Source organism: Lolium perenne, chromosome 4 (assembly GCF_019359855.2).
Source record: "Lolium perenne isolate Kyuss_39 chromosome 4, Kyuss_2.0, whole genome shotgun sequence".
Classification (NCBI taxonomy): domain Eukaryota; kingdom Viridiplantae; phylum Streptophyta; class Magnoliopsida; order Poales; family Poaceae; genus Lolium; species Lolium perenne.
In genome coordinates, this window is record NC_067247.2 from 43,990,710 (window position 1) to 44,016,331 (window position 25,622).

General features: G+C 44.5%; 1 protein-coding gene across 1 annotated transcript in view; it reads left to right on the top strand.

Annotated features, from left to right (window-relative positions):
- Positions 1 to 4,702: 4,702 nt before the first annotated feature.
- LOC127346731 (uncharacterized) overlaps positions 4,703 to 25,622 on the top strand; it is a 28,496-nt gene continuing 7,576 nt past the window's right edge. The window contains exons 1-2 of the mRNA XM_051373004.1: positions 4,703 to 5,094; positions 23,411 to 25,255. Of these exons, the coding sequence (XP_051228964.1) occupies positions 4,703 to 5,094; positions 23,411 to 25,255 (2,237 nt within the window). The remainder of the gene's footprint in view (positions 5,095 to 23,410; positions 25,256 to 25,622) is intronic.

Below are 25,622 nucleotides of genomic sequence, written 5' to 3' on the forward strand. Positions count from 1 at the left end.
AATCTCCTGACGCATAGCGATGAACGCAGCCCACGATGCCGGCACCTGGTGGTTAGGCTGTGCAAGAGGATCCTCTCTGTCATATGGTGCAACTCCTCCTCGATAATCATGTTGTGTAAGCACACACAACAGTTCATCACCTCCCACGTCTGATCTTTGGACCAAGTCAAAGCGGGGAACCGGACTACAGCAAATCTCTGCTGGAGGACACCAAATGCACGCTCGACGTCCTTCCGGCAAGCTTCTTGTTCCTTGGCAAACTGCTGCTCCTTCGGGAGGGCGGGGCTTGAGATAGTCTTCACAAATGTTGCCCACTTTGGATAGATACCGTCTGCAAGATAGTATCCCTTGTTGTACTGCCGGCCATTGATCACAAAGTTAACCGGGGGAACATGACCCTCAACAAGCTTGGAGAAGACCGGTGAGCACTGCAAGACGTTGATGTCGTTGTTGGATCCCGGCATACCAAAGAAGGAGTGCCAAATCCAGAGATCATGGGTAGCCACTACCTCAAGTATCACAGTTTAGCCTTTTTTTGTGACCCTTATACATTCCCTGCCAGGCAAACGGACAGTTCTTTTATTTTCAATGCATGCAGTCAATGCTTCCAAGCATCCCTGGAAATCCTCGAGCTTCATTGACAGCGAGGATCTTAGCAGTGTCTTCGACAGTCAATGATCCCAAGTGGAAGTCCCAGAACACTGCTATCACCGCCCTGCAGAACCGGTAGAAACAATCAAGGGCGGTGGACTCTGCCATCCGAAGATAGTCATCTGTAGAATCACCAGGAGCTCCATATGCCAGCATCCGCATAGCCACCGTGCACTTTTGGAGGGCGGAAAACCCTACCATGCCGGTGCAATCCAACTTGCATCTGAAATAGGAGTCGTACTCTCGAAGGGCATACACAATTTTCAGGAAGAGCTTCCGGCTCATCCTGAAACGACGCCTGAAAACAGCCTCACCGTGCAATGGATCGTCGGCGAAGTAGTCGGCGTAGAGCATGCAGTACCCCTCCATTCGCTGCCTCGGCTTGCACTTCCGGCGACCTGGTGCCTACCCACCACGGCGGCCAATGACAGACTCGGCGTACAAGCCGGACAGGCAAGCGAGGATCAGCAGGTGCTCCTCGTCTTGGTAGGCGGCTGCCGTTTCTTCTTCAAGAAGCTCGGCGAACATCTGCTCCTCCTCCTCATCGGAGTCCATGTCCGGCTAGGTAGTTGGACGAACACCTGCCAGGCGTGTCGACGAGGAGCGACGCGAGGGAGCTGCCCGCCGGCGGAAAATAGGCAGAGGGCACGACGGGCGGAGGAATATAGGTTGTTGGGTGGAGGAACGGCGGAGTTGAGACAACCAGCCGGCGGATTGGCGAGGGGTGGCGCCGGCGACGAGAGAGCAACGGGAGGGGAGGAGGGATTTGCGTCGACAAAGTGGTGAGGTTCATGTGTTCTCTCGCCGACAGAGCGGCCCGTCCCCGTTTTTCTCTCGTCCGGAGTCCCCGAGCGCTCCCCGGGGGGCCGGGGATGGCCTGGGCTCTCCGGACGGATGAAAGGCCTAATCCGGACGAAATCGAGGAGCCGGGGCGCGACTGGACCGTTTTCGTCCATCCGGATGAAAACAACGCGTCCTGGGAGCCTTGTCGGGGAGACAGCTGAAGATGCTCTTAGACGAAAACTGACCAAACCACGGAAACACTTTGTACTTTATTATTAGTAGATATAGATATAGATAGATAAGAGCCAACAAAATAGTTGTTCCTCAACACGTGGTTGACTGCATAGCAGCACAACATTGCGGAGAAGAAGCTGGGTGTGCAAGCACCACAGCCCGTCCAAGTAATGCGAGACAGACGCTAACCAATTCGCATAGGACATCGTTGTTTGAACATGGTCGTGGCATGGGCAGATCTTGTAGAGCAGGAGCATCACGGATAGCGGCCGCGCCAGTCAAAGTTAAAATGAATCAAGGTCTTGGCAGAGCGATGAGTGGCGGTACAACGATCACATGACAGTTTGGTGGCATGGTAATATTTCCCGATTCCCCTCAATCCCAGACCTTCGACCTTTGCTGCCAAAGACCATTAGAAGATTGACCTAAACTATCTACTCAGCACGTTGGTTCTCAATGCTCCCCTCCGATGAGTTTGGTTTCCCTAGAAGTTTGAACAATGACTATTCTGTCTCAAGCTTATAAAGAGCCGCACTCCAAGCTGAGTAATATGCTTCTGCGCATTTGCATAAAGAGCCGCACTCCAAGCTAGGTACCGATAAATGCTTCTGCGCATTTGCTTTTAATTCCTCGTGTTTTGAAGCTCTTCTAGGCGCGTATGATTGGGATTGCACTCCAAGCTAGACATGCCCGTGCGTTGCATCGAAGGAGAATAATTATGTGCCATAAGAGCACACAAAATTATACCAATATTTTACTTATCCCGCATGTAAACATAATATGCCAGCATATAAATAAATATTCATATAATATCTCAAGAACAGTAAGATTATGCTTTGTTAAATCAAAGTGTAATTCATTAAAAAAGGTATATAATTAACTTACATGGAAAAAAATAAAAAAGTTGTCTCGAAACACCATGACAACATCGAACCTTGAGATAGAAACATGCTTCAAAATAACTCACTAAATATTACTCTCCAAATCGTCATTGTAGGTTCCATGATACATTTTAGAAATAAATATCTCTTTCAGTAAATGAGCTGATCTCTGTGTGCATCCAAGAAAATAAATATAATCTAAACGAAAACATGCAAAGTAAAACACTGTAGCATTTTGCTGCAGACTGTAGCAATAATATTTTTATATTTTTTCTATTGTAGTTCTTTTCTCCTTTAGTAGAATGGGAAACGCTGTTTGTACCACGTGTACATTGTGCTATGGTGCACACAGTAGCAATCTATTAGTTTTAGATTTGTCCAAGAGTACAACGAGGCAAAGCTCTTTCATGCATTAAAAAATAATAACGAAAAAGGAATCCATTGAGGATAGGCCCATGCCGGGCAAATTCTCCTGGCGCTGGGGCCATGTTGATGGCGAGCGGCTGATGCGCGATCAAGCTGAGCGCCTTGTGGACGACAGCAACAGCAGGAGAAGGGATCGCCGTGACGAAGACGATGACAGGGACCGGCACGGCCGGAGGGGCTGGCGTGAGACGATCCGCCGCAGCCTCTCGCGCGGTGCTAGGGGAAGAGACGATGGGCACACTCCTCGCGATCAAGGCCGGCAGAGGGATCGCTCGGGCAACCGCGATGGTGATCGCTCTGGTGGTAGACGCAGGGCATCCAGCGCGACGCCGGTCTTGCTGCGGCGGGCTGCGGAACAGCCGCTCCCAGCCACTTCGGCAGGCTGCTCTCCTGCCCTGCCTGCTCCTGGCGCCCCTTTTGTCCTTGCCTGGCGCCTTGGCCTGTACAACCTCGCCTACCGTTGTTGCTCACGCTGTGGTGGAACCCCTGCTTGAGCTGCTGCTGGCTCCCGCCGTCGACGCAACGCCGGCCACACCTCCGGAGCTGGGCATGCCACGCTCCCTTGGCATGGCTCTCCCGCACCCCGTCTTGGCGCCCTCGCTGGATGCGACTGCTGATGCCGCGCGGGTCACCCGGGCCTGGGAGCTGCTCGCCGCTCCCCTGCCTCGACATGAGGTTGGCCTGGCCCGTGGCCGTGCTCGGGTGCGGTCCACCTCACCGCGCGCTACCAGGAGGCGCTCCAGGGCGGCCAGGACGCCGCCGGCCACGCCTGATCCTCCTTCTTCCCCAACTGCGGTGTGCCCTTCATCGCCAAGCTCCAAGGGCAGCTGCCCTCCCTTCTCGATCATGGCCCACGAGCAAGGTGGCTCGGCCGTGCGCATCTGCCTGACGCCCTTCTCCGCTTCTTCGACCAGTAAGAGCGCCATGCGCGCTCTGCAGCTCATCGCGCCTTCGTCGTCTACTGGTTCGAGGCCACCAGGCTTTGAGGCCTCTCCAACGCCCCCTCTGCTGCTGGAGGGACCGCTGGTCCGCACCCCGCCTCGTCTACAGGTTTCACGCACCACTGAGGTGCTTGGACCTCTCTTCAGGTTGGCGGAGCCGGCGCTGCTCTCGCCGCCCATGTCTTCTCCGCCCATCAGGCCGGTGGCAAGACGCAAGACCTTAGCTGGCGTGGGTGTCGCCCGCACCATGGGTTTTTCGATTAGGCGCAACAGCGACAGGCTCAAGGCTCGGCGCAAGGCGGCTCCGATCGCTGCGGCCGCGGAAACAGCTGTCTGCAAGGGCCTTGGCATCATCAAGGACGGCCAGGAAGTCACGGAGGCGGCGATGGTGGAGTTCGCTCGGCGCTTCAAAGGTCAAGTCTCCGAGGACGTCCTCGCGGCCATGCGTGCCCTCTTCAAGGTCGGCACTCCGGAGGAGGAGCAGCTCGACGATGCACTGCTGCTGGGAGGAGGAGCCGCTGGACTTGATCAGGATCTCTCGCTCATCGACGGCGGCAGCACAGCGGCCGTCTGATTTCCTGGCTCTCTGCTGCCTTAGTGTATCCCTGTTCAACATGTTAGAACAACCTTCCTGCTTTTGCTTTGGGTGGAGGCGTGCCGTTCTCCATTTCTCCGTCTCTGTTTGTCCCTGCTCCTGGAGTATGTTCCAGAGTTTGGGAAGTGTTAACCTTGTCAGTAGCCGTGCTGCTGCTTCTCATTTGCTGCTCCAGAGTAATCTATGTTATGATGTTAGCACAACCTCTTAATATCCTGGGATGGAATGTTCGGGGACTTAACGACCTGGATAGACGCGACACAGTGCATGAAACGATAGCCTCCTCCTCTTGCCAGCTTGTTTGCCTTCAGGAAACCAAGTTGGCGGCTGTTACTTCTTTAGAGGCGGCTTACATTGGTGGTTACAGACTCAAAAATTTTGCGGAGCGTCCCGCAAATGGCACTAGGGGTGGTATCCTGCTTCTTTGGGACGACTCTTCGGTCCAGGTCACCAATGTGCACCTCACGGAGTTCTCTCTTTCGGCGGACGTTCACCTCTTGCATTCAAGTGAAGAAGGCGATTTCAAGATCACGGCGGTGTATGGTCCCACGGCCGCCAATCGCAAGGATGATTTCTTTGCGGAGTTAGTGGCCCTTAAGCCTGCTCCTGGGGTGCGTTGGCTGGTGATACGTCTCCAACGTATCGATAATTTCTTATGTTCCATGCCACATTATTGATGTTATCTACATGTTTTATGCACACTTTATGTCATATTCGTGCATTTTCTGGAACTAACCTATTAACAAGATGCCGAAGTGCCAGTTGCTGTTTTCTGCTGTTTTTGGTTTCAGAAATCCTAGTAACGAAATATTCTCGGAATTGGACGAAATCAACGCCCAGGGGCCTATTTTTCCACGAAGCTTCCAGAAGTCCGAAGACGAAACGAAGAGGGGCCACGGGTGAAAGTGCATGGAGCCCCCATGTGTGGTTTTGGTAATTAATGACAATCCCTATGGACTAATGTTTGCTTTGAGTTATATTTGTAGGAGTTGTCCATAGGCAATTCTTGAACCATATGTTGGCTTCAAGGTTGCAATAAGAATAAATTGATGAAGGATATCAAGTGTCAAGTATGTCTTGAAGATGAAGATGAAGTGAGCCCTCAAGCTACTTCAAGACATCAACATGATGAAGAATGAAGAAATGAAGTGCAAGTTCAAGATGAGCCATCTCGAAGAGATCCTTTGCTTGAGTCTTGCCATCCACATGGTGGTCATGGTTATGTGAAGATGCGCCGAAGAAGAAGCTCTCCCATGGTGGATTATGGGGGAGCAATCCACAAGACTTCGTCAAGCAAGCACAAGCAAGAAAGGAGTTCCATCTTGTTGAGGTCAAGATCGTCGTCATCGAGCTCAAGTGGAATGCGCAAGTTTAAGGTTTGCTCTTGATAGGGTTTCTTTCTCACCGGTCTCATAGTGTTGTTGGAGACCGGTTTGTAGTTTAGTTGCCGTACTATCAAGAGGGCTCTCGAGTGAGTAACTCGATCGTATCGTTCGGAGAGAGCTCAAACCTTTGCATCCTTGCATCATCTTTCTTGGTTGTTATTTGGACCTTATCCATGTGATGTTTTAGAGCTTGTGGTTATTCTCATGACAAGCTCTAGTTCATCGAAAACGGATTTCGCATAGATCACTTGTTGCGTTTTCAAGTTTGGTTCATCATCTTTCTTGGTTGTTATTTGAATCTTATCCATGTGATGTTTTAGAGCTTGTGCTTATTCTCATGACAAGCTCTAGTTCATTGAGAATGGTTTTTCCATGGGCAACTTGTTGCATTTTCGAGATTGGAGGTTTTACCGGTATGTCTTTTTTAGATAGGTCAAACCTTTCATCATTTGTTTCTATCCTACCTTGTTGGACTATGATGGTTTCCTGCATGATCTTGTAGAGCTTGTTCCTAGCTTCAAAACAAGCCCAAGATCATCAAAATCGGAGTCCGGATGCTAAAGTTATGCCCGTTTTAGTTTTGGTGTTTCTGCAGTTTTGCCAGGCCGGATTTTTCAGAAATATCCGGGCCGGATTATCCGGGCCGGATATTTCGGAAATATCCGGCCCCCCCGAAATCGTCTAAGGACCGGAAGAAAAGCAGCTCTGGATAGGGGCCGGATTTTTGGCCGGATTTTGTCCAGGTTTTGTCCCTGAGGCCGGATTATCCGGCCCCCGGATAATCCGGCCCAACTTGGGCCGGAATATCCCGCCCAGTTTTTGCCCAAACGGCTCGATTTTCTTGGGGGGTATAAATACCCCCCTTCTTCCTCCTTGGGGTGTGCTTCTCTCACTCTCTCTCTCCTCCATTGTTGAACTAGAGAAGCTTGCACTATCTCTCAATCCCTCCATGATTCTTGCCCCCATTTGAGGGAAAAGAGAGAGGAGATCTAGATCTACTTTTCTACCAATCAAATCCATCTCTTTGTGAGTGGAATCCTCTAGATCTTGATCTTGGTGTTCTTTGTGAATTCCTTTGTTCTTCCTCTCTTATTCCCCCAATAGCTTTTGTAGCTTTGTTGGAATTTGAGAGAGAAGGACTTGAGCATCTTTGTGGTGTTCTTGCCATTGCATTTGGTGCATCGGTTTGAGTTCTTCACGGTGATTCGTGGAGGTGAAAGCAAGGAAGTTGTTACTCTTGGGTTCTTGGAACCCTAGACGGACTCTAGGCCTTTGTGGCGGTTTGTTGGGAGCCTCCAATTAAGTTGTGGATGTGTGCCCCAATCTTTGTGTAAGGCCCGGTTTCCGCCTCGAAGGAAATCCCTTAGTGGAACCGTGACCTAGGCCTTTGTGGCGAGGGTCACCGGAGATTTAGGTGAGGCGCCTTCGTGGCGTTCGGTGTGTGGTGTGAGTACCGCATCTTGGGGTGAGGCCTTTGTGGCGTTGGTGTGCATCGAGCAACCACACCTCAAGGTGAGCCTCTTGTGGCGTTCGGGAGCACTAAGCAACCGCACCTCTCCACCGGAGATTAGCACTCGCAAGAGTGTGAACTCCGGGATAAATCATCGTCTCCCGCGTGCCTCGGTTATCTCTATACCCGAGCTCTTTACTTATGCACTTTACCTTGTGATAGCCATCGTGCTTGAAGTTATATATATCTTGCTATCACATGCTTGCTTCTATTGCTTAGCATAAGTTGTTGGTGCACATAGGTGAACAATAGTATATAGGCTTTGGGCTTGACAAAGTAAACGCTAGTTTTATTCCGCATTTGTTAAGCCCATCTCGTAAAAGTTTTAAATCGCCTATTCACCCCCTCTAGGCGACATCCGTATCCTTTCAATTGGTATCAGAGCAAGGTCTCTCATTCTTAGGCTTCACCGCCTTGAGAGTAAAGATGTCGGTTAGGGGATTAGATCACAATAACTCGTTTATATTTGATGGCACAAATTATGATCTATGGAAAATTTATGTGCTTAATATTTTGCGGGGTATTTCCCCGAACATGGAGCGATTTCTTGACATGGGTTTTTCTTCTCCTAAGGATCCCCAAAATTTATCTTATGAGGAGAAGAAAAACTCTTGTCTCGATGCTCTTGCTTCTCATGTGTTTTCCATTGTTGTGAGCAATGTAGTTACTTCTTCAATCATGCCTTTTGGGAGCGCTCATGAATTATGGACAAAGCTTCGAGATAAATATGATGTGTCCAATATCATTGAGGATGATTGTATTGCTTCCACTTCCGGCCGTGATGAGTTCTCATCTTCATCCACTTCACCAAAGTGTTTCAAGACACAAGGTAATGATATGGTGAGTGGTGATGGAAATTGCAATGTTGGTATTGAGCTTACTATTGATGATCCTTCATCTATATCTCATTGCAATGGTTCATCTTTGGACTTAAACACATCTAGCACTAGAAATGATTTACATGCTTGTGTTGATAGTCCTTGCATATCATGTGTAAGTTGCTTGAAAAAATCTAATGATGATATGCTTGCATTGTCTTGTGGCCATGATAAAAATGATTCTATTTCCTCTAGTTGTTGTGTGTCTAACAATGTAGAGGAAACAAAAGATTCTATTGGTCAAGACAAGATCTTGAAAGGAGCCTCAAGTAACTCCTCATCTTTATCTCACGGTCCTCATATATGCCTTATGGCCAAGGGTTCCACGGTACCTCCTACCATGGAACCTAATATGTCTCGTGGTGATAAGGATGAGGATGAATATGAAGAAGAGGATTGGGTTGTCTCTCTACGCGATAAGGGTGAGAGCGTATTCAAGGTTATTTGCAAAGATAAAATTGCTAGCACTCACTTCTTTGAAATCTTGACTACCGCTATTGAGAGCCAAAAACTTATTTGGATGCATGAGAATACCATTGATAAAAAGGGTGCTCTTGAACGAGAGTATGCCAATGATGTAGCATCCTTAAAGAATGATCTTGAAGAAGAACAAGATACCGTAGCCTCTCTAGAGGAGCAACTTGAAACCCTTGAGGTGTCTCAAAATGAAATATTTGCTAAACTCACTAAAGAAAGAGACCATGCTAAAGCTAAATTAAAATTGCTTAAAAATGAAAAGTCCAAAGTTGGTGTTGGTCATGATAAACTTGTTAAGGATCTAGATGATCTAGACAAGGCCCACAAGGCCTTGGAGAGTGAACACTCTATCCTCACCAAGTCATATGAGCAACTACAAGCTTCATATTTAAAAGAGCATGCTATGTTACCCTCTCTTCTTGATATGCCTTGTGATGATGCTTGTGCTACTAACTCTACTACTTGTGAAGCATCTATCTTGAAGGAGAATGTTGAGCTAAGGGCTCAACTTGATTTGCTAACTAGCAATTATGGGAAATTGGAAGAAAATCATGGAAAGCTTGCTAGCTCCCATGAGGATCTTCTAGCCTCTCATGATAGGCTAAAGTTAGCTCATGAGGCTATCATATCTAAGGCAACACCTTGTGAGCCTCATGTGGGTACTAGCACTACTACTCAAAATGTTACATTGCCATGTGCTAGTCCTTGTAATTCATCCACTCATAATATTGCTAAATCTTGTGATGAATTATCTTCCTTGCCTTGTTGCTCTAACAATGAAGGTTCTACTTCCTCTAGTACTTGTGTTGTTACTAACCATGTAGAGGAAATCAAAGAGCTCAAGGCCCAAGTCTCTTCTTTGAAGAACGACTTGGTAAAGGGTCATGAAGGGAAATGCAAACTTGACAAGATGTTGAGTGTGCAACAATCCCCCAATGACAAGAGTGGACTTGGATTCAACTCCAACAACAAGAACAAGTCCAAGAACAACAAGAAGAAGAAGGGCCAAGTACAAGTCAAAGACCCGGCCAAGATTGTTTGCTTCAAGTGCAAAATTGAAGGGCATCATGTTAGATCTTGCCCTTTGAAGAAGAAGCAAAAAGGGAAGCGGCCTCAAGCTCAACGTCATATTCAACCTCAAGTTGAAGAAATGCCACTTCCCAAGAAGAATCAAGCCAATGCTCCCATTGTGGAGAAATCTAGTGAGAAGAAGGAGAGGAAAAGAACTTGCTACATATGCCGTGAGAAGGGCCACATCTCCTCTTTTTGCACTATTGGTACCTCATCCAACTCTATCTCCATTGATGATGTGTATTCTCTTCGTAAGGATGAGGGTGGCAATGTGTTTGCCAAATATGTTGGTGCTCAAAGTGGTGTCAAGAAAAGAACCATTTGGGTTGCCAAGCCTATTGTGACTAACCTCTTAGGACCCAACTTAGTTGGGGACCAACAATCCAAAACTTGATCAATAGGTGCTTGTTGGAGGGCATTGGAGACTTGGCTACATCATGAAGAATTAAGGGATCTTCATCATTTATACTATCTCAAGCCAAGTCTTTTGGTTATCTTACTTCTATCATACACCCAATGTTCCTCCTTGCGGTAACATGTGCTCAACTCATTTATATTGAAAGTTACTCGCCCCTTTGCATGTGTTAGTTTTGTTCCTAACATGTGTTTGTATATGTTGTGCATCCTACTTGTTTTTCTTGAGAAATCAAGGCTATGTATGTTAGGTTGCACACCATGTATTTGTGCTTGTGTTGGAGCCTCTTTGCATCTTGTTGTATCTTATATGGCTCTTATGAGCGATTAATGGACAATCCCATTTTGGGGGAGTGACATTCCTTTGGGAATTTCATGATCCTAACAATGTGTGTACATGAGGAATACCACTTAGAATTGATATTGCAAGATTATCTAGTCTCTATGTGGTATGTCATCTTCATGAGAAATTCAAATTCTAATGTCCATTAATATCTCTACTTGGATCTTATTTGCCTCTTGTGAAAATAAATTCCTTATCACATTATGGGGGAGTAATAAGCTTTGTGCATATTACAAGCCTAGAAAATGTGAACATTTGAGGTTGTGTCACATAGAATTGATACCGTAATTTATCTCTCTCCTATGTGGCATGTTTGCTCAAACAAGCTCCAATTTGCTTAAATGGCTTCATTGCTAATATCTTTGTGGATCTTATTTGTGAAAGTTTTTCTTGGCATGGTTTTTCACAACGTGTCCATCAATACATTTTTGGAAAACCATGTGCTTCAAGTCATACTATTAATTGCTTTGCATGTTGGTATGAATACTATTAATTGCTTCGCATGTTGGTATGAATACTATTAATTGCCTTGCATGTTGGTATGACTAAATGAAGCTATCAAGAAACTATCTTTGCATGATGGTTAACTCTTATCTTTTACCATATGCTTTGTTCGTTGTAAATATGATCTTATGTATACTTACAAACTACCACCGGGAAATATTTCCTAATACCTCTTGTCCTAGGACAATTGGTAATCAATTATGAGGTAGATATTTATTGATCATATCTACATTGGCTCTTGTGTTTAAATTGTCTTATTTATTGCCATGAATGTGTTGTGCTTTGACTCCCATGTGTCTTCCTTGCATCTTATGGATCTAATTTGTCTATTCAAACTTTCTTAGCATTTTAGTAGTTTTAGGTAGCGTGATGATCCTAGTTGTGTGCATTTAGTATTCATATGCAAAATCCTAGATAATGCACTAATCTTGGGGGAGCTCTCCTATATTTGTTAGAATGCTTAACATCTCTTGATTTGCAAATGTTGTGCTTCTTGCAAAAGTCTTAATGAAACCTCTTTATTGTGAATGTGAGTAATTTGAGATGAGTGCATTTGTTGGGAAGTATTTTAAATCATGCTCATGATTCATCCATCCCAACTATGCCTATCTAGCAATTTTGTTGCATATCAATTCCTCAAGGCTCTCACATGTGCAATATAGATGAAAGTGCAAAGTTAGTTACTTCTTTTGGTATCCCCGTTTGTGATACTTGTTACCTTTCTCAAATGCATCCCAACTATCTTCTATCCCTTGTTGATATTTGTGATGTATTTTAGTTGTTTGTGGTTGAAGTTCATGAATGTACAATGAGATAAAATTGAGCCTTTGGCCATGCTATTAAGCAAAAATTCTTATTGGTATATTGCATGACTTCGTCTTGGATATCATACTATTTTTCTTGCGTATCTATTTTGTGTGTGCATGTTTCTTTGTGGATAAATATCTCTGTGATATTGCCCACTTAGAGAAACTTATACACATAAGAGATTATACATCTCCTTTTGATATCTTATTTATTTATTGCGTGTTGATTGGTCATGCTAAGCAATATAATTCATTGAAGACTATGATGATGCTTTTTGCTCATCCTTGTAATAGTCTTATAATATGCTTTATCATGCCTTTCACATATCCTCTTGGTTGAGCCTTTTTATTATGGTGCCTCTTACTTGTTGCTCAACTATTTGTTTGTTGCAAGTGTTTAGCTTACTTTTCTATCTATGATCTATCACAAATGTTTGTGTTTTAATTAAGGGAGTGATGATTCCATGTTTGTGCACTTTATACTCCAATGCAAATTGTCTAGTTTTGTGTACAAACCTTGGGGAGCTTCCTCATATTATTTAGAGCAATCTTCTTGATCTTATCATAATATCTATCTTTCTTTTGGTATCTTCCTTGTGGTTCATTTGGTTGCTTGCTTCATTTGTTGAAGCTTCTTGACTTTGTTATCTTTTTGCAATCTTTGATCCTATCTATAGTGTGATTCCTTTCGAATATTCGTCATTGGATATGTGCATTTGATTCCACTCAAATTATGAGAAATGCACACGCTATGGAGGAAATCTCACTATATTGGCCTTCTAAATTTTTCACCCATTTCGGAAATTGGTGTCAATGGGGGAGAAGTTTGGAGGGTTTAAGGGAATTTGGTTATGTCTTTGCTTGGTGCTTAAGCATGTGCCTTTATTGCATTGCATCTTGTTGCTTTGCATAGTTGAATATTTAGAGGAAACTCCACTAGGCTTTGAATGCCAATATATGCAATGAAAGTCAAGATCATTCACACATGCATATATTATGGGGGAGTTTGCTCTATATATTCAACTTATTTGTTACTTAAATTCCTTATATAAACCCTCTCAAAGAGATTGTCATCAATTACCAAAATGGGGGAGATTGAAAGTGCATGGAGCCCCCATGTGTGGTTTTGGTAATTAATGACAATCCCTATGGACTAATGTTTGCTTTGAGTTATATTTGTAGGAGTTGTCCATAGGCAATTCTTGAACCATATGTTGGCTTCAAGGTTGCAATAAGAATAAATTGATGAAGGATATCAAGTGTCAAGTATGTCTTGAAGATGAAGATGAAGTGAGCCCTCAAGCTACTTCAAGACATCAACATGATGAAGAATGAAGAAATGAAGTGCAAGTTCAAGATGAGCCATCTCGAAGAGATCCTTTGCTTGAGTCTTGCCATCCACATGGTGGTCATGGTTATGTGAAGATGCGCCGAAGAAGAAGCTCTCCCATGGTGGATTATGGGGGAGCAATCCACAAGACTTCGTCAAGCAAGCACAAGCAAGAAAGGAGTTCCATCTTGTTGAGGTCAAGATCGTCGTCATCGAGCTCAAGTGGAATGCGCAAGTTTAAGGTTTGCTCTTGATAGGGTTTCTTTCTCACCGGTCTCATAGTGTTGTTGGAGACCGGTTTGTAGTTTAGTTGCCGTACTATCAAGAGGGCTCTCGAGTGAGTAACTCGATCGTATCGTTCGGAGAGAGCTCAAACCTTTGCATCCTTGCATCATCTTTCTTGGTTGTTATTTGGACCTTATCCATGTGATGTTTTAGAGCTTGTGGTTATTCTCATGACAAGCTCTAGTTCATCGAAAACGGATTTCGCATAGATCACTTGTTGCGTTTTCAAGTTTGGTTCATCATCTTTCTTGGTTGTTATTTGAATCTTATCCATGTGATGTTTTAGAGCTTGTGCTTATTCTCATGACAAGCTCTAGTTCATTGAGAATGGTTTTTCCATGGGCAACTTGTTGCATTTTCGAGATTGGAGGTTTTACCGGTATGTCTTTTTTAGATAGGTCAAACCTTTCATCATTTGTTTCTATCCTACCTTGTTGGACTATGATGGTTTCCTGCATGATCTTGTAGAGCTTGTTCCTAGCTTCAAAACAAGCCCAAGATCATCAAAATCGGAGTCCGGATGCTAAAGTTATGCCCGTTTTAGTTTTGGTGTTTCTGCAGTTTTGCCAGGCCGGATTTTTCAGAAATATCCGGGCCGGATTATCCGGGCCGGATATTTCGGAAATATCCGGCCCCCCCGAAATCGTCTAAGGACCGGAAGAAAAGCAGCTCTGGATAGGGGCCGGATTTTTGGCCGGATTTTGTCCAGGTTTTGTCCCTGAGGCCGGATTATCCGGCCCCCGGATAATCCGGCCCCAACTTGGGCCGGAATATCCGGCCCTGTTTTTGCCCAAACGGCTCGATTTTCTTGGGGGGTATAAATACCCCCCTTCTTCCTCCTTGGGGTGTGCTTCTCTCACTCTCTCTCTCCTCCATTGTTGAACTAGAGAAGCTTGCACTATCTCTCAATCCCTCCATGATTCTTGCCCCCATTTGAGGGAAAAGAGAGAGGAGATCTAGATCTACTTTTCTACCAATCAAATCCATCTCTTTGTGAGTGGAATCCTCTAGATCTTGATCTTGGTGTTCTTTGTGAATTCCTTTGTTCTTCCTCTCTTATTCCCCCAATAGCTTTTGTAGCTTTGTTGGAATTTGAGAGAGAAGGACTTGAGCATCTTTGTGGTGTTCTTGCCATTGCATTTGGTGCATCGGTTTGAGTTCTTCACGGTGATTCGTGGAGGTGAAAGCAAGGAAGTTGTTACTCTTGGGTTCTTGGAACCCTAGACGGACTCTAGGCCTTTGTGGCGGTTTGTTGGGAGCCTCCAATTAAGTTGTGGATGTGTGCCCCAATCTTTGTGTAAGGCCCGGTTTCCGCCTCGAAGGAAATCCCTTAGTGGAACCGTGACCTAGGCCTTTGTGGCGAGGGTCACCGGAGATTTAGGTGAGGCGCCTTCGTGGCGTTCGGTGTGTGGTGTGAGTACCGCATCTTGGGGTGAGGCCTTTGTGGCGTTGGTGTGCATCGAGCAACCACACCTCAAGGTGAGCCTCTTGTGGCGTTCGGGAGCACTAAGCAACCGCACCTCTCCACCGGAGATTAGCACTCGCAAGAGTGTGAACTCCGGGATAAATCATCGTCTCCCGCGTGCCTCGGTTATCTCTATACCCGAGCTCTTTACTTATGCACTTTACCTTGTGATAGCCATCGTGCTTGAAGTTATATATATCTTGCTATCACATGCTTGCTTCTATTGCTTAGCATAAGTTGTTGGTGCACATAGGTGAACAATAGTATATAGGCTTTGGGCTTGACAAAGTAAACGCTAGTTTTATTCCGCATTTGTTAAGCCCATCTCGTAAAAGTTTTAAATCGCCTATTCACCCCCCCCCCCCTCTAGGCGACATCCGTATCCTTTCAACGGGGTGGCCAAACCCTAGGGCGGCGCGGCCCCACCCCTGGCCGCGCCGGCCTGTGGTTTGGGCCCCCCGTGCCACCTCTTGACTTGCCCTTCCGCCTACTTAAAGCCTCTGTGACGAAACCCCCAGTACCGAGAGCCACGATACGGAAAACCTTACTGAGACGCCGCCACCGCCGATCCCATCTCGGGGGATCCAGGAGATCGCCTCCGGCACCCTGCCGGAGAGGGGATTCATCTCCCGGAGGACTCTACACCGCCATGGTCGCCTCCGGAGTGATGTGTGAGTAGTCTACCCCTGGACTATGGGTCCATAACTGTAGCTAGATGGTTGTCTTCTCCCCATTGTGCTATCATTGTCGGATCTTGTGAGCTGCCTAACATGATCAAGATCATCTATCTGTAATTCTATATGTTGCATTTGTTGGGATCCGATGAATAGAGAATACTTGTTATGTTGATTATCAAAGTTATATCTACGTGTTGTTTATGATCTTGCATGCTTTCCGTTACTAGTAGATGCTCTGGCCAAGTAGATGCTTGTAACTCCAAGAGGGAGTACTTATGCTCGATAGTGGGTTCATGCCTGCATTGACACCGGGACAAAGGATGTAAAGTTCTAAGGTTGTGTTGTGCTGTTGCCACTAGGGATAAAACATTGATGCTATGTCTAAGGATGTAGTTGTTGATTACATTACGCACCATACTTAATGCAATTGTCTGTTGCTTTGCAACTTAATACCGGAGGGGGTTCGGATGATAACCTGAAGGTGGACTTTTTAGGCATAGATGCAGTTGGATGGCGGTCTATGTACTTTGTCGTAATGCCCAATTAAATCTCACTATACTCATCATGATATGTATGTGCATGGTCATGCCCTCTTTATTTGTCAATTGCCCAACTGTAATTTGTTCACCCAACATGCTGTTTGTCTTATGGGAGAGACACCTCTAGTGAACTGTGGACCCCGGTCCAATTCTCTTTACTGAAATATAATCTACTGCAATACTTGTTCTACTGTTTTCTGCAAACAATCATCTTCCACACAATACGGTTAATCCTTTGTTACAGCAAGCCGGTGAGATTGACAACCTCACTGTCTCGTTGGGGCAAAGTACTTTGGTTGTGTTGTGCAGGTTCCACGTTGGCGCCGGAATCCCTGGTGTTGCGCCGCACTACATCCCGCCGCCATCAACCTTCAACGTGCTTCTTGGCTCCTCCTGGTTCGATAAACCTTGGTTTCTTTCTGAGGGAAAACTTGCTGCTGTGCGCATCATACCTTCCTCTTGGGGTTCCCAACGAGCGTGTGAGTTACACGCCATCAAGCATATTTTCTGGCGCCGTTGCCGGGGAGATCAAGACACGCTGCAAGGGGAGTCTCCACTTCTCAATCTCTTTACTTTGTTTTTGTCTTGCTTAGTTTTATTTACTACTTTGTTTGCTGCACTAAATCAAAATACAAAAAAATTAGTTGCTAGTTTTACTTTATTTGCTATCTTGTTTGCTATATCAAAAACACAAAAAAATTAGTTTACTTGCATTTACTTTATCTAGTTTTCTTTATTTACTGTTGCTAAAATGGCCAACGCTGAAAATACTAAGTTGTGTGACTTCACAACCACAAATAATAATGATTTCTTATGCACACCTATTGCTCCACCTGCTACTACAGCAGAATTCTTTGAAATTAAACCTGCTTTACTGAATCTTGTTATGCGAGAGCAATTTTCCTGGGTGTTAGTTCGATGATGCTGCTGCCCATCTTAATAATTTTGTTGAACTATGTGAAATGCAAAAATATAAAGATGTAGATGGTGATATTATTAAACTAAAATTGTTCCCTTTCTCATTAAGAGGAAGAGCTAAAGATTGGTTGCTATCTCTGCCTAAGAATAGTATTGATTCATGGACTAAATGCAAGGATGCTTTTATTGGTAGATATTATCCCCCTGCTAAAATTATATCTTTGAGGAGTAGTATAATGAATTTTAAACAATTAGATACTGAACATGTTGCTCAAGCTTGGGAAAGAATGAAATCTCTGGTTAAAAATTGCCCAACCCATGGACTGACTACTTGGATGATCATCCAAACCTTCTATGCAGGACTAAATTTTTCTTCACGGAATTTATTGGATTCAGCTGCTGGAGGTACCTTTATGTCCATCACTCTTGGTGAAGCAACAAAGCTTCTTGATAATATGATGATCAACTACTCTGAATGGCACACGGAAAGAGCTCCACAAGGTAAGAAGGTAAATTCTGTCGAAGAAACCTCTTCCTTGAGTGATAAGATTGATGCTATTATGTCTATGCTTGTGAATGGTAGGCCTAATATTAATTCTAATAATGTTCCGTTAGCGTTATTAGTTGCTCAAAAAGAATATGTTGATGTGAATTTCATTAAAAATAACAATCACAATGATTCTAGGCCATACCCTGCTAATGGTAATTCTTATGGTAGATATGCTTCACCTAATGAAGAAAAGATGCTAGAAATTGAAAGATCCACCAAGAGCTTTATGCAATCACAATATGAGCAAAATAAATTGTTTACTAAAACTATGAATGAGCAATCTACCTTGTTGAAGAATATAGGGAATCAACTTGAAAATCTGAATAGGGAGATCTCGGGGTTGCAAACTAAACTTGCTAATGCTGAAACCCGAATCTCATACATGTCTGCATCACAATCTTCTTTAATTAATAAAATGGCTGCTAAACCTGAGGATTTAGATGATAAAATTACTACTACAGCAAATGCCATTCAAGTTAGAATTAATGAGAATATAAGATTAATGGCTGAACTGCGTGCTAGGTGGGATAGAGAAGAAAATGAAAAACTAGCTAAAGAGAAGAATGTAGCTAAAGTTTGGACTATTACCACCACTAGTAATGTTAATGCTACACATGTTGCTGCACCTCCTACTAATACTAATAAAAGAATTGGTGTTAGCAATGTTTCCACTTCTAATGCAAAGCGAGAAACTCGAAATCGCTAAAATCATTGAAACTGCCTGTGATAAAGCTGCTGAAATTTTTTCCAATATTGGGGATGATGATCCCATTGCTTTAGATTATAATGGTTTGAATTTTGATGATTGCCACATCTCTGAAGTTATTAAGTTCTTGCAAAAACTTGCTAAAAGCCCTAATGCTAGTGCTATAAATTTGGCTTTCACGCATCATATTACAAATGCTCTCATAAAAGCTAGAGAAGAGAAACTAGAGCGCGAAGCCTCTATTCCTAAAAAGCTAGAGGATGGTTGGGAGCCCATCATTAAGATGAAGGTTAAAGATTTTGATTGTAATACTTTATGTGATCTTGGTGCAAGTATTTCTGTTATGCCTAAGAAAATTTATAATATGCTTGACTTGCCACCGCTGAAAAATTGTTATTTGGATGTTAATCTTGCTGATCATTCTACAAAGAAACCTTTGGGTAAAGTTGATAATGTTCGTATTACCGTTAACAATAACCTTGTTCCCGTTGATTTTGTTGTTTTGGATATTGAATGCAATGCATCTTGTCCCATTATATTGGGAAGACCTTTTCTTCGAACTGTTGGTGCTATTATTGATATGAAGGAAGGTAATATAAAATATCAATTTCCTCTCAAGAAAGGTATGGAACACTTCCCTAGAAAGAGAATGAAGTTACCTTTTGATTCTATTATGAGAACAAATTATGATGTTGACACTTCGTCTCTAGATAATACTTGATACACACTTTCTGCGCCTAATAAAGGCGTTAAAGAAAAGCGCTTATGGGAGACAACCCATGTTTTTACCTACAGTACTTTGTTTTTATTTTGTGTCTTGGAAGTTGTTTACTACTGTAGCAACCTCTCATTATCTTAGTTTTGTGTTTTGTTGTGCCAAGTTAAGCCGTTGATAGAAAAGTAAGTACTAGATTTGGATTACTGCGCAGTTCCAGATTTCTTTGCTGTCACGAATCTGGGTCTACCTCCCTGTAGGTAGCTCAGAAAATTAAGCCAATTTACGTGCATGATCCTCAGATATGTACGCAACTTTCATTAAATTTGAGTGTTTTTATTTGAGCAAGTCTGGTGCCATTTTAAAATTCGTCAATACGAACTGTTCTGTTTTGACAGATTCTGCCTTTTATTTCGCATTGCCTCTTTTGCTATGTTAGATGAATTTCTTTGATCCACTAATGTCCAGTAGCATTATGCAATGTCCAGAAGTGTTAAGAATGATTGTGTCACCTCTGAATATGTCAATTTATATTGTGCACTAACCCTCTAATGAGTTGTTTCGAGTTTGGTGTGGAGGAAGTTTTCAAGGATCAAGAGAGGAGTATGATGCAACATGATCAAGGAGAGTGAAAGCTCTAAGCTTGGGGATGCCCCGGTGGTTCACCCCTGCATATATTAAGAAGACTCAAGCGTCTAAGCTTGGGGATGCCCAAGGCATCCCCTTCTTCATCGACAACATTATCAGGTTCCTCCCCTGAAACTATATTTTTATTCCATCACATCTTATGTGCTTTTTCTTGGAGCGTCGGTTTGTTTTTGTTTTTTGTTTTGTTTGAATAAAATGGATCCTAGCATTCACTTTATGGGAGAGAGACACGCTCCGGTGTAGCATATGGACAAGTATGTCCTTGGTTTCTACTCATAGTATTCATGGCGAAGTTTCTCCTTCGTTAAATTGTTATATGGTTGGAATTGAAAAATGATACATGTAGTAATTGCTATAAATGTCTTGGGTAATGTGATACTTGGCAATTGTTGTGCTCATATTTAAGCTCTTGCATCATATGCTTTGCACTCATTAATGAAGAAATACATAGAGCATGCTAAAATTTGGTTTGCATATTTGGTTTCTCGAAGGTCTAGATAATTTCTAGTATTGAGTTTGAACAACAAGGAAGACGGTGTAGAGTCTTATAATGTTTTCAATATGTCTTTTATGTGAGTTTTGCTGCACCGGTTCATCCTTGTGTTTGTTTCAAATAAGCCTTGCTAGGCTAAACCTTGTATCGAGAGGGAATACTTCTCATGCATCCAAAATACTTGAGCCAACCACTATGCCATTTGTGTCCACCATACCTACCTACTACATGGTATTTTCCGCCATTCCAAAGTAAATTGCTTGAGTGCTACCTTTAAAATTCCATCATTCACCTTTGCAATATATAGCTCATTGGACAAATAGCTTAAAAACTATTGTGGTATTAAATATGTAATTATGCACTTTATCTCTTATTAAGTTGCTTGTTGTGCGATAACCATGTTTACTGGGGACGCCATCAACTATTCATTGTTGAATTTCATGTGAGTTGCTATGCATGTCCGTCTTGTCTGAAGTAAGAGAGATCTACCACCTTATGGTTAAGCATGCATATTGTTAGAGAAGAACATTGGGCCGCTAACTAAAGCCATGATCCATGGTGGAAGTTTCAGTTTTGGACATATATCCTCAAATCTCAAATGAGAAAATTATTAATTGTTGTTACATGCTTATGCATAAAAGAGGAGTCCATTATCTGTTGTCTATGTTGTCCCGGTATGGATGTCTAAGTTGAAGAATAATCAATAGCGAGAAATCCAATGTGAGCTTTCTCCTTAGACCTTTGTACAGGCGGCATAGAGGTACCCCTTTGTGACACTTGGTTAAAACAGTGCATTGTGATGATCCGGTAGTCCAAGCTAATTAGGACAAGGTGCGGGCACTATTAGTACACTATGCATGAGGCTTGCAACTTATAAGATATAATTTACATGATGCATATGCTTTATTACTACCGTTGACAAAATTGTTTCATGTTTTCAAAATCAAAGCTCTAGCACAAATATAGCAATCGATGCTTTTCCTCTATGGAGGACCATTCTTTTACTTTCAATGTTGAGTCAGTTCACCTATTTCTCTCCACCTCAAGAAGCAAACACTTGTGTGAACTGTGCATTGATTCCTACATATTTGCTTATTGCACTTATTATATTACTCTATGTTGACAATATCCATGAGATATACATGTTACAAGTTGAAAGCAACCGCTGAAACTTAATCTTCTTTTGTGTTGCTTCAATGCCTTTACTTTGATATATTGCTTTATGAGTTAACTCTTATGCAAGACTTATTGATGCTTGTCTTGAAGTGCTATTCATGAAAAGTCTTTGCTTTATGATTCACTTGTTTACTCATGTCATATACATTGTTTTGATCGCTGCATTCACTACATATGCTTTACAAATAGTATGATCAAGATTATGATGGCATGTCACTCCAGAAATTATCTGTGTTATCGTTTTACCTGCTCGGGACGAGCAGAACTAAGCTTGGGGATGCTGATACGTCTCCAACGTATCGATAATTTCTTATGTTCCATGCCACATTATTGATGTTATCTACATGTTTTATGCACACTTTATGTCATATTCGTGCATTTTCTGGAACTAACCTATTAACAAGATGCCAAAGTGCCGATTCTTTGTTTCTGCTGTTTTTGGTTTCAGAAATCCTAGTAACGAAATATTCTCGGAATTGGACGAAATCAACGCCCAGGGGCCTATTTTTCCACGAAGCTTCCAGAAGTCCGAAGACGAAACGAAGAGGGGCCACGGGGTGGCCAAACCCTAGGGCGGCGCGGCCCCACCCCTGGCCGCGCCGGCCTGTGGTTTGGGCCCCCCGTGCCGCCTCTTGACTTGCCCTTCCGCCTACTTAAAGCCTCCGTGACGAAACCCCCAGTACCGAGAGCCACGATACGGAAAACCTTACTGAGACGCCGCCACCGCCGATCCCATCTCGGGGGATCCAGAGATCGCCTCCGCACCTGCCGGAGAGGGGATTCATCTCCTGGGAGGACTCCTACACCGCCATGGTCGCCTCCGGAGTGATGTGTGAGTAGTCTACCCCTGGACTATGGGTCCATAGCTGTAGCTAGATGGTTGTCTTCTCCCCATTGTGCTATCATTGTCGGATCTTGTGAGCTGCCTAACATGATCAAGATCATCTATCTGTAATTCTATATGTTGCGTTTGTTGGGATCCGATGAATAGAGAATACTTGTTATGTTGATTATCAAAGTTATATCTACGTGTTGTTTATGATCTTGCATGCTTTCCGTTACTAGTAGATGCTCTGGCCAAGTAGATGCTTGTAACTCCAAGAGGGAGTACTTATGCTCGATAGTGGGTTCATGCCTGCATTGACACCTGGGACAGTGACAAAAAGTTCTAAGGTTGTGTTGTGCTGTTGCCACTAGAGATAAAACATTGATGCTATGTCTAAGGATGTAGTTGTTGATTACATTACGCACCATACTTAATGCAATTGTCTGTTGCTTTGCAACTTAATACTGGAGGGGGTTCGGATGATAACCTGAAGGTGGACTTTTTAGGCATAGATGCAGTTGGATGGCGGTCTATGTACTTTGTCGTAATGCCCAATTAAATCTCACTATACTCATCATGATATGTATGTGCATGGTCATGCCCTCTTTATTTGTCAATTGCCCAACTGTAATTTGTTCACCCAACATGCTGTTTGTCTTATGGGAGAGACACCTCTAGTGAACTGTGGACCCCGGTCCAATTCTCTTTACTGAAATACAATCTACTGCAATACTTGTTCTACTATTTTCTGCAAACAATCATCTTCCACACAATACGGTTAATCCTTTGTTACAGCAAGCCGGTGAGATTGACAACCTCACTGTTTCGTTGGGGCAAAGTACTTTGGTTGTGTTGTGCAGGTTCCACGTTGGCGCCGGAATCCCTGGTGTTGCGCCGCACTACATCCCGCCGCCATCAACCTTCAACGTGCTTCTTGGCTCCTCCTGGTTCGATAAACCTTGGTTTCTTTCTGAGGGAAAACTTGCTGCTGTGCGCATCATACCTTCCTCTTGGGGTTCCCAACGAGCGTGTGAGTTACACGCCATCAGCTGGCTCTTGGTGACTTCAACCAAATCTGGCGCGCTAGCGACAAAAACAAGCGAAATGTTAATACGAGTCGAATCAACCGCTTCCGCAATGCGCTGCATACTTGCGAGCTGAATGAGATTCACCTTCAAAATAGGCGTTTCACCTGGACCAACGGGCGGGCAAGTCCCACTTTGTGCAAGCTGGACGCCTTCTTCTGTAATGCGGACTGGGATCTTCGTTTCGACACACACGTCCTCCACGCCCTTTCATCCTCGCTTTCCGACCACTGCCCTCTCCTTTTGGCGGATGATTGTGGGCCACGACGGCCTCGTAGCTTCAAGTTCGAGAACTTCTGGACCCGCATTCCGGGTTTCAGCGATGTTGTCAAGGGTGCTTGGGATGAGCCTACTAACCACGATGAACCTTGCCATGTTCTTGTTCACAAGCTTCGTTGCACCGCCAACAAGCTTCGGCGTTGGGGTAGAGGCCTCTTCTCCAACACCAAGGTTATGTTGCATGCCGCCCTGCTTGTTATCCTGCACTTCGATATGGCTCAGGAAATCAGGGATCTGTCCTTGGGAGAGAGGGACCTCCATGCGCGCCTGAAGAAGAAAGTCATTGCTCTGGCGGTTGTGGAAAGGGCGAGAAGGAAGCAGTGCGCCCGGATCACAAACATTAAGGAGGGCGACGCAAATACAAAATTCTTCCACCTTCGAGTCAATGCTAGAAGAAGGAAAAACCACATTTACCGGTTAAAGCGCAACCTTGGTTGGGTCACCGACCATGCGGAAAAGGAGGAACTTGCCCATGCCCACTTTAGTGATGTCATTGGCCGTGGAGAACCTAGAAGGCAAGATTTCATGTGGGACGAGCTTCAGTTCATCAACCCGGACTTGGGGGCTCTTGGTGACCCAATCACGGAGGAGGAGGTCCTCAAAGCCATCAACCTCATGCCGACCGACAAGGCGCCCGGCCCGGATGGGTTCACGGGCGCTTTCTTCAAGAAATGTTGGGCCATTATCAAATACGATGTGATGCGGGTGATCCACCAATTTGGGAACTTCCATGCCGCCAATTTCCATTGGCTAAATACCGCCAACATTGCCCTTCTTCCTAAAAAGGACGGGGCAGAGGACATTTCAGACTTTAGGCCTATTAGCCTCATTCATGGGATCGCCAAGATTATTGCGAAAGTGCTTGCCCTTCGCTTGGGACCACTCATGGACGACCTCGTCTCCAATGCCCAAAGTGCCTTCATCAAAAAGCGAAGCATACACGACAACTTCCTCTATGTCAAAAATCTCGCCAAACGCTTACACAAGTCCAAGACGCCCGCGCTCCTCTTCAAGCTTGACATTAGGAAAGCCTTTGACTCCATCCGTTGGGAGTACATCGTCGACCTTCTCCAACGGCGCGGGTTCCCTAGCCATTTCCGCAATTGGATCACCGCTCTCTTAACCACCGCCTCCTCTCGGGTGCTCCTCAATGGCGTCGCGGGCTCGCCCATAAAGCATGGCAGAGGTCTTAGGCAGGGGGACCCCCTCTCGCCGCTCCTCTTTGTGCTCGCCATTGATCCTCATGCCCAAATCCTAGATGCCGCCACTAACCATGGGCTCCTTCACAAAATTAGGGGACGCATAAGCATTCTCCGCACCTCGCTTTATGCGGATGATGCCGCTATCTTTGTTGCCCCCATCAAGGAGGACATTCAAAATTTGGCGTCCATCCTTCATAGCTTTGGTGAAGTCACCGGCCTTTGCACAAACTTTCTTAAGAGTTCCGTGGTTCCCATTCGTTGCGGGGACATTAATCTTGATGACATCCTTGAGGGCATTCCGGCGGCTCGGACCACCTTCCCCATGAGATACCTTGGTCTACCTCTATCGGTTTGGCAACTCAAGCGCGTGGATTTCCAACACCTTGAAGACAAATGCGCCGGCAAAATCCCCACTTGGAGCGGAAAATTCATCACCATGGCCGGGCGCACGGCTCTTGTGAAGTCGGTCATTGATACGTCTCCGACGTATCGATAATTTCTTATGTTCCATGCCACATTATTGATGTTATCTACATGTTTTATGCACACTTTATGTCATATTCGTGCATTTTCTGGAACTAACCTATTAACAAGATGCCGAAGTGCCGATTCTGTTTTCTGCTGTTTTTGGTTTCGTAAATCCTAGTAAGGAAATATTCTCGGAATTGGACGAAATCAAAGCCCGGGGGCCTATTTTCTCACGAAGCTTCCAAGTCCGAAGGAGAGACGAAGAGGGGCCACGGAGGGGCCACACCATAGGGCGGCGCGGCCCCCCTTGGCCGCGCCGGCCTGTAGTGTGGGGCCCCGTGCCGCCTCTTGACCTGCCCTT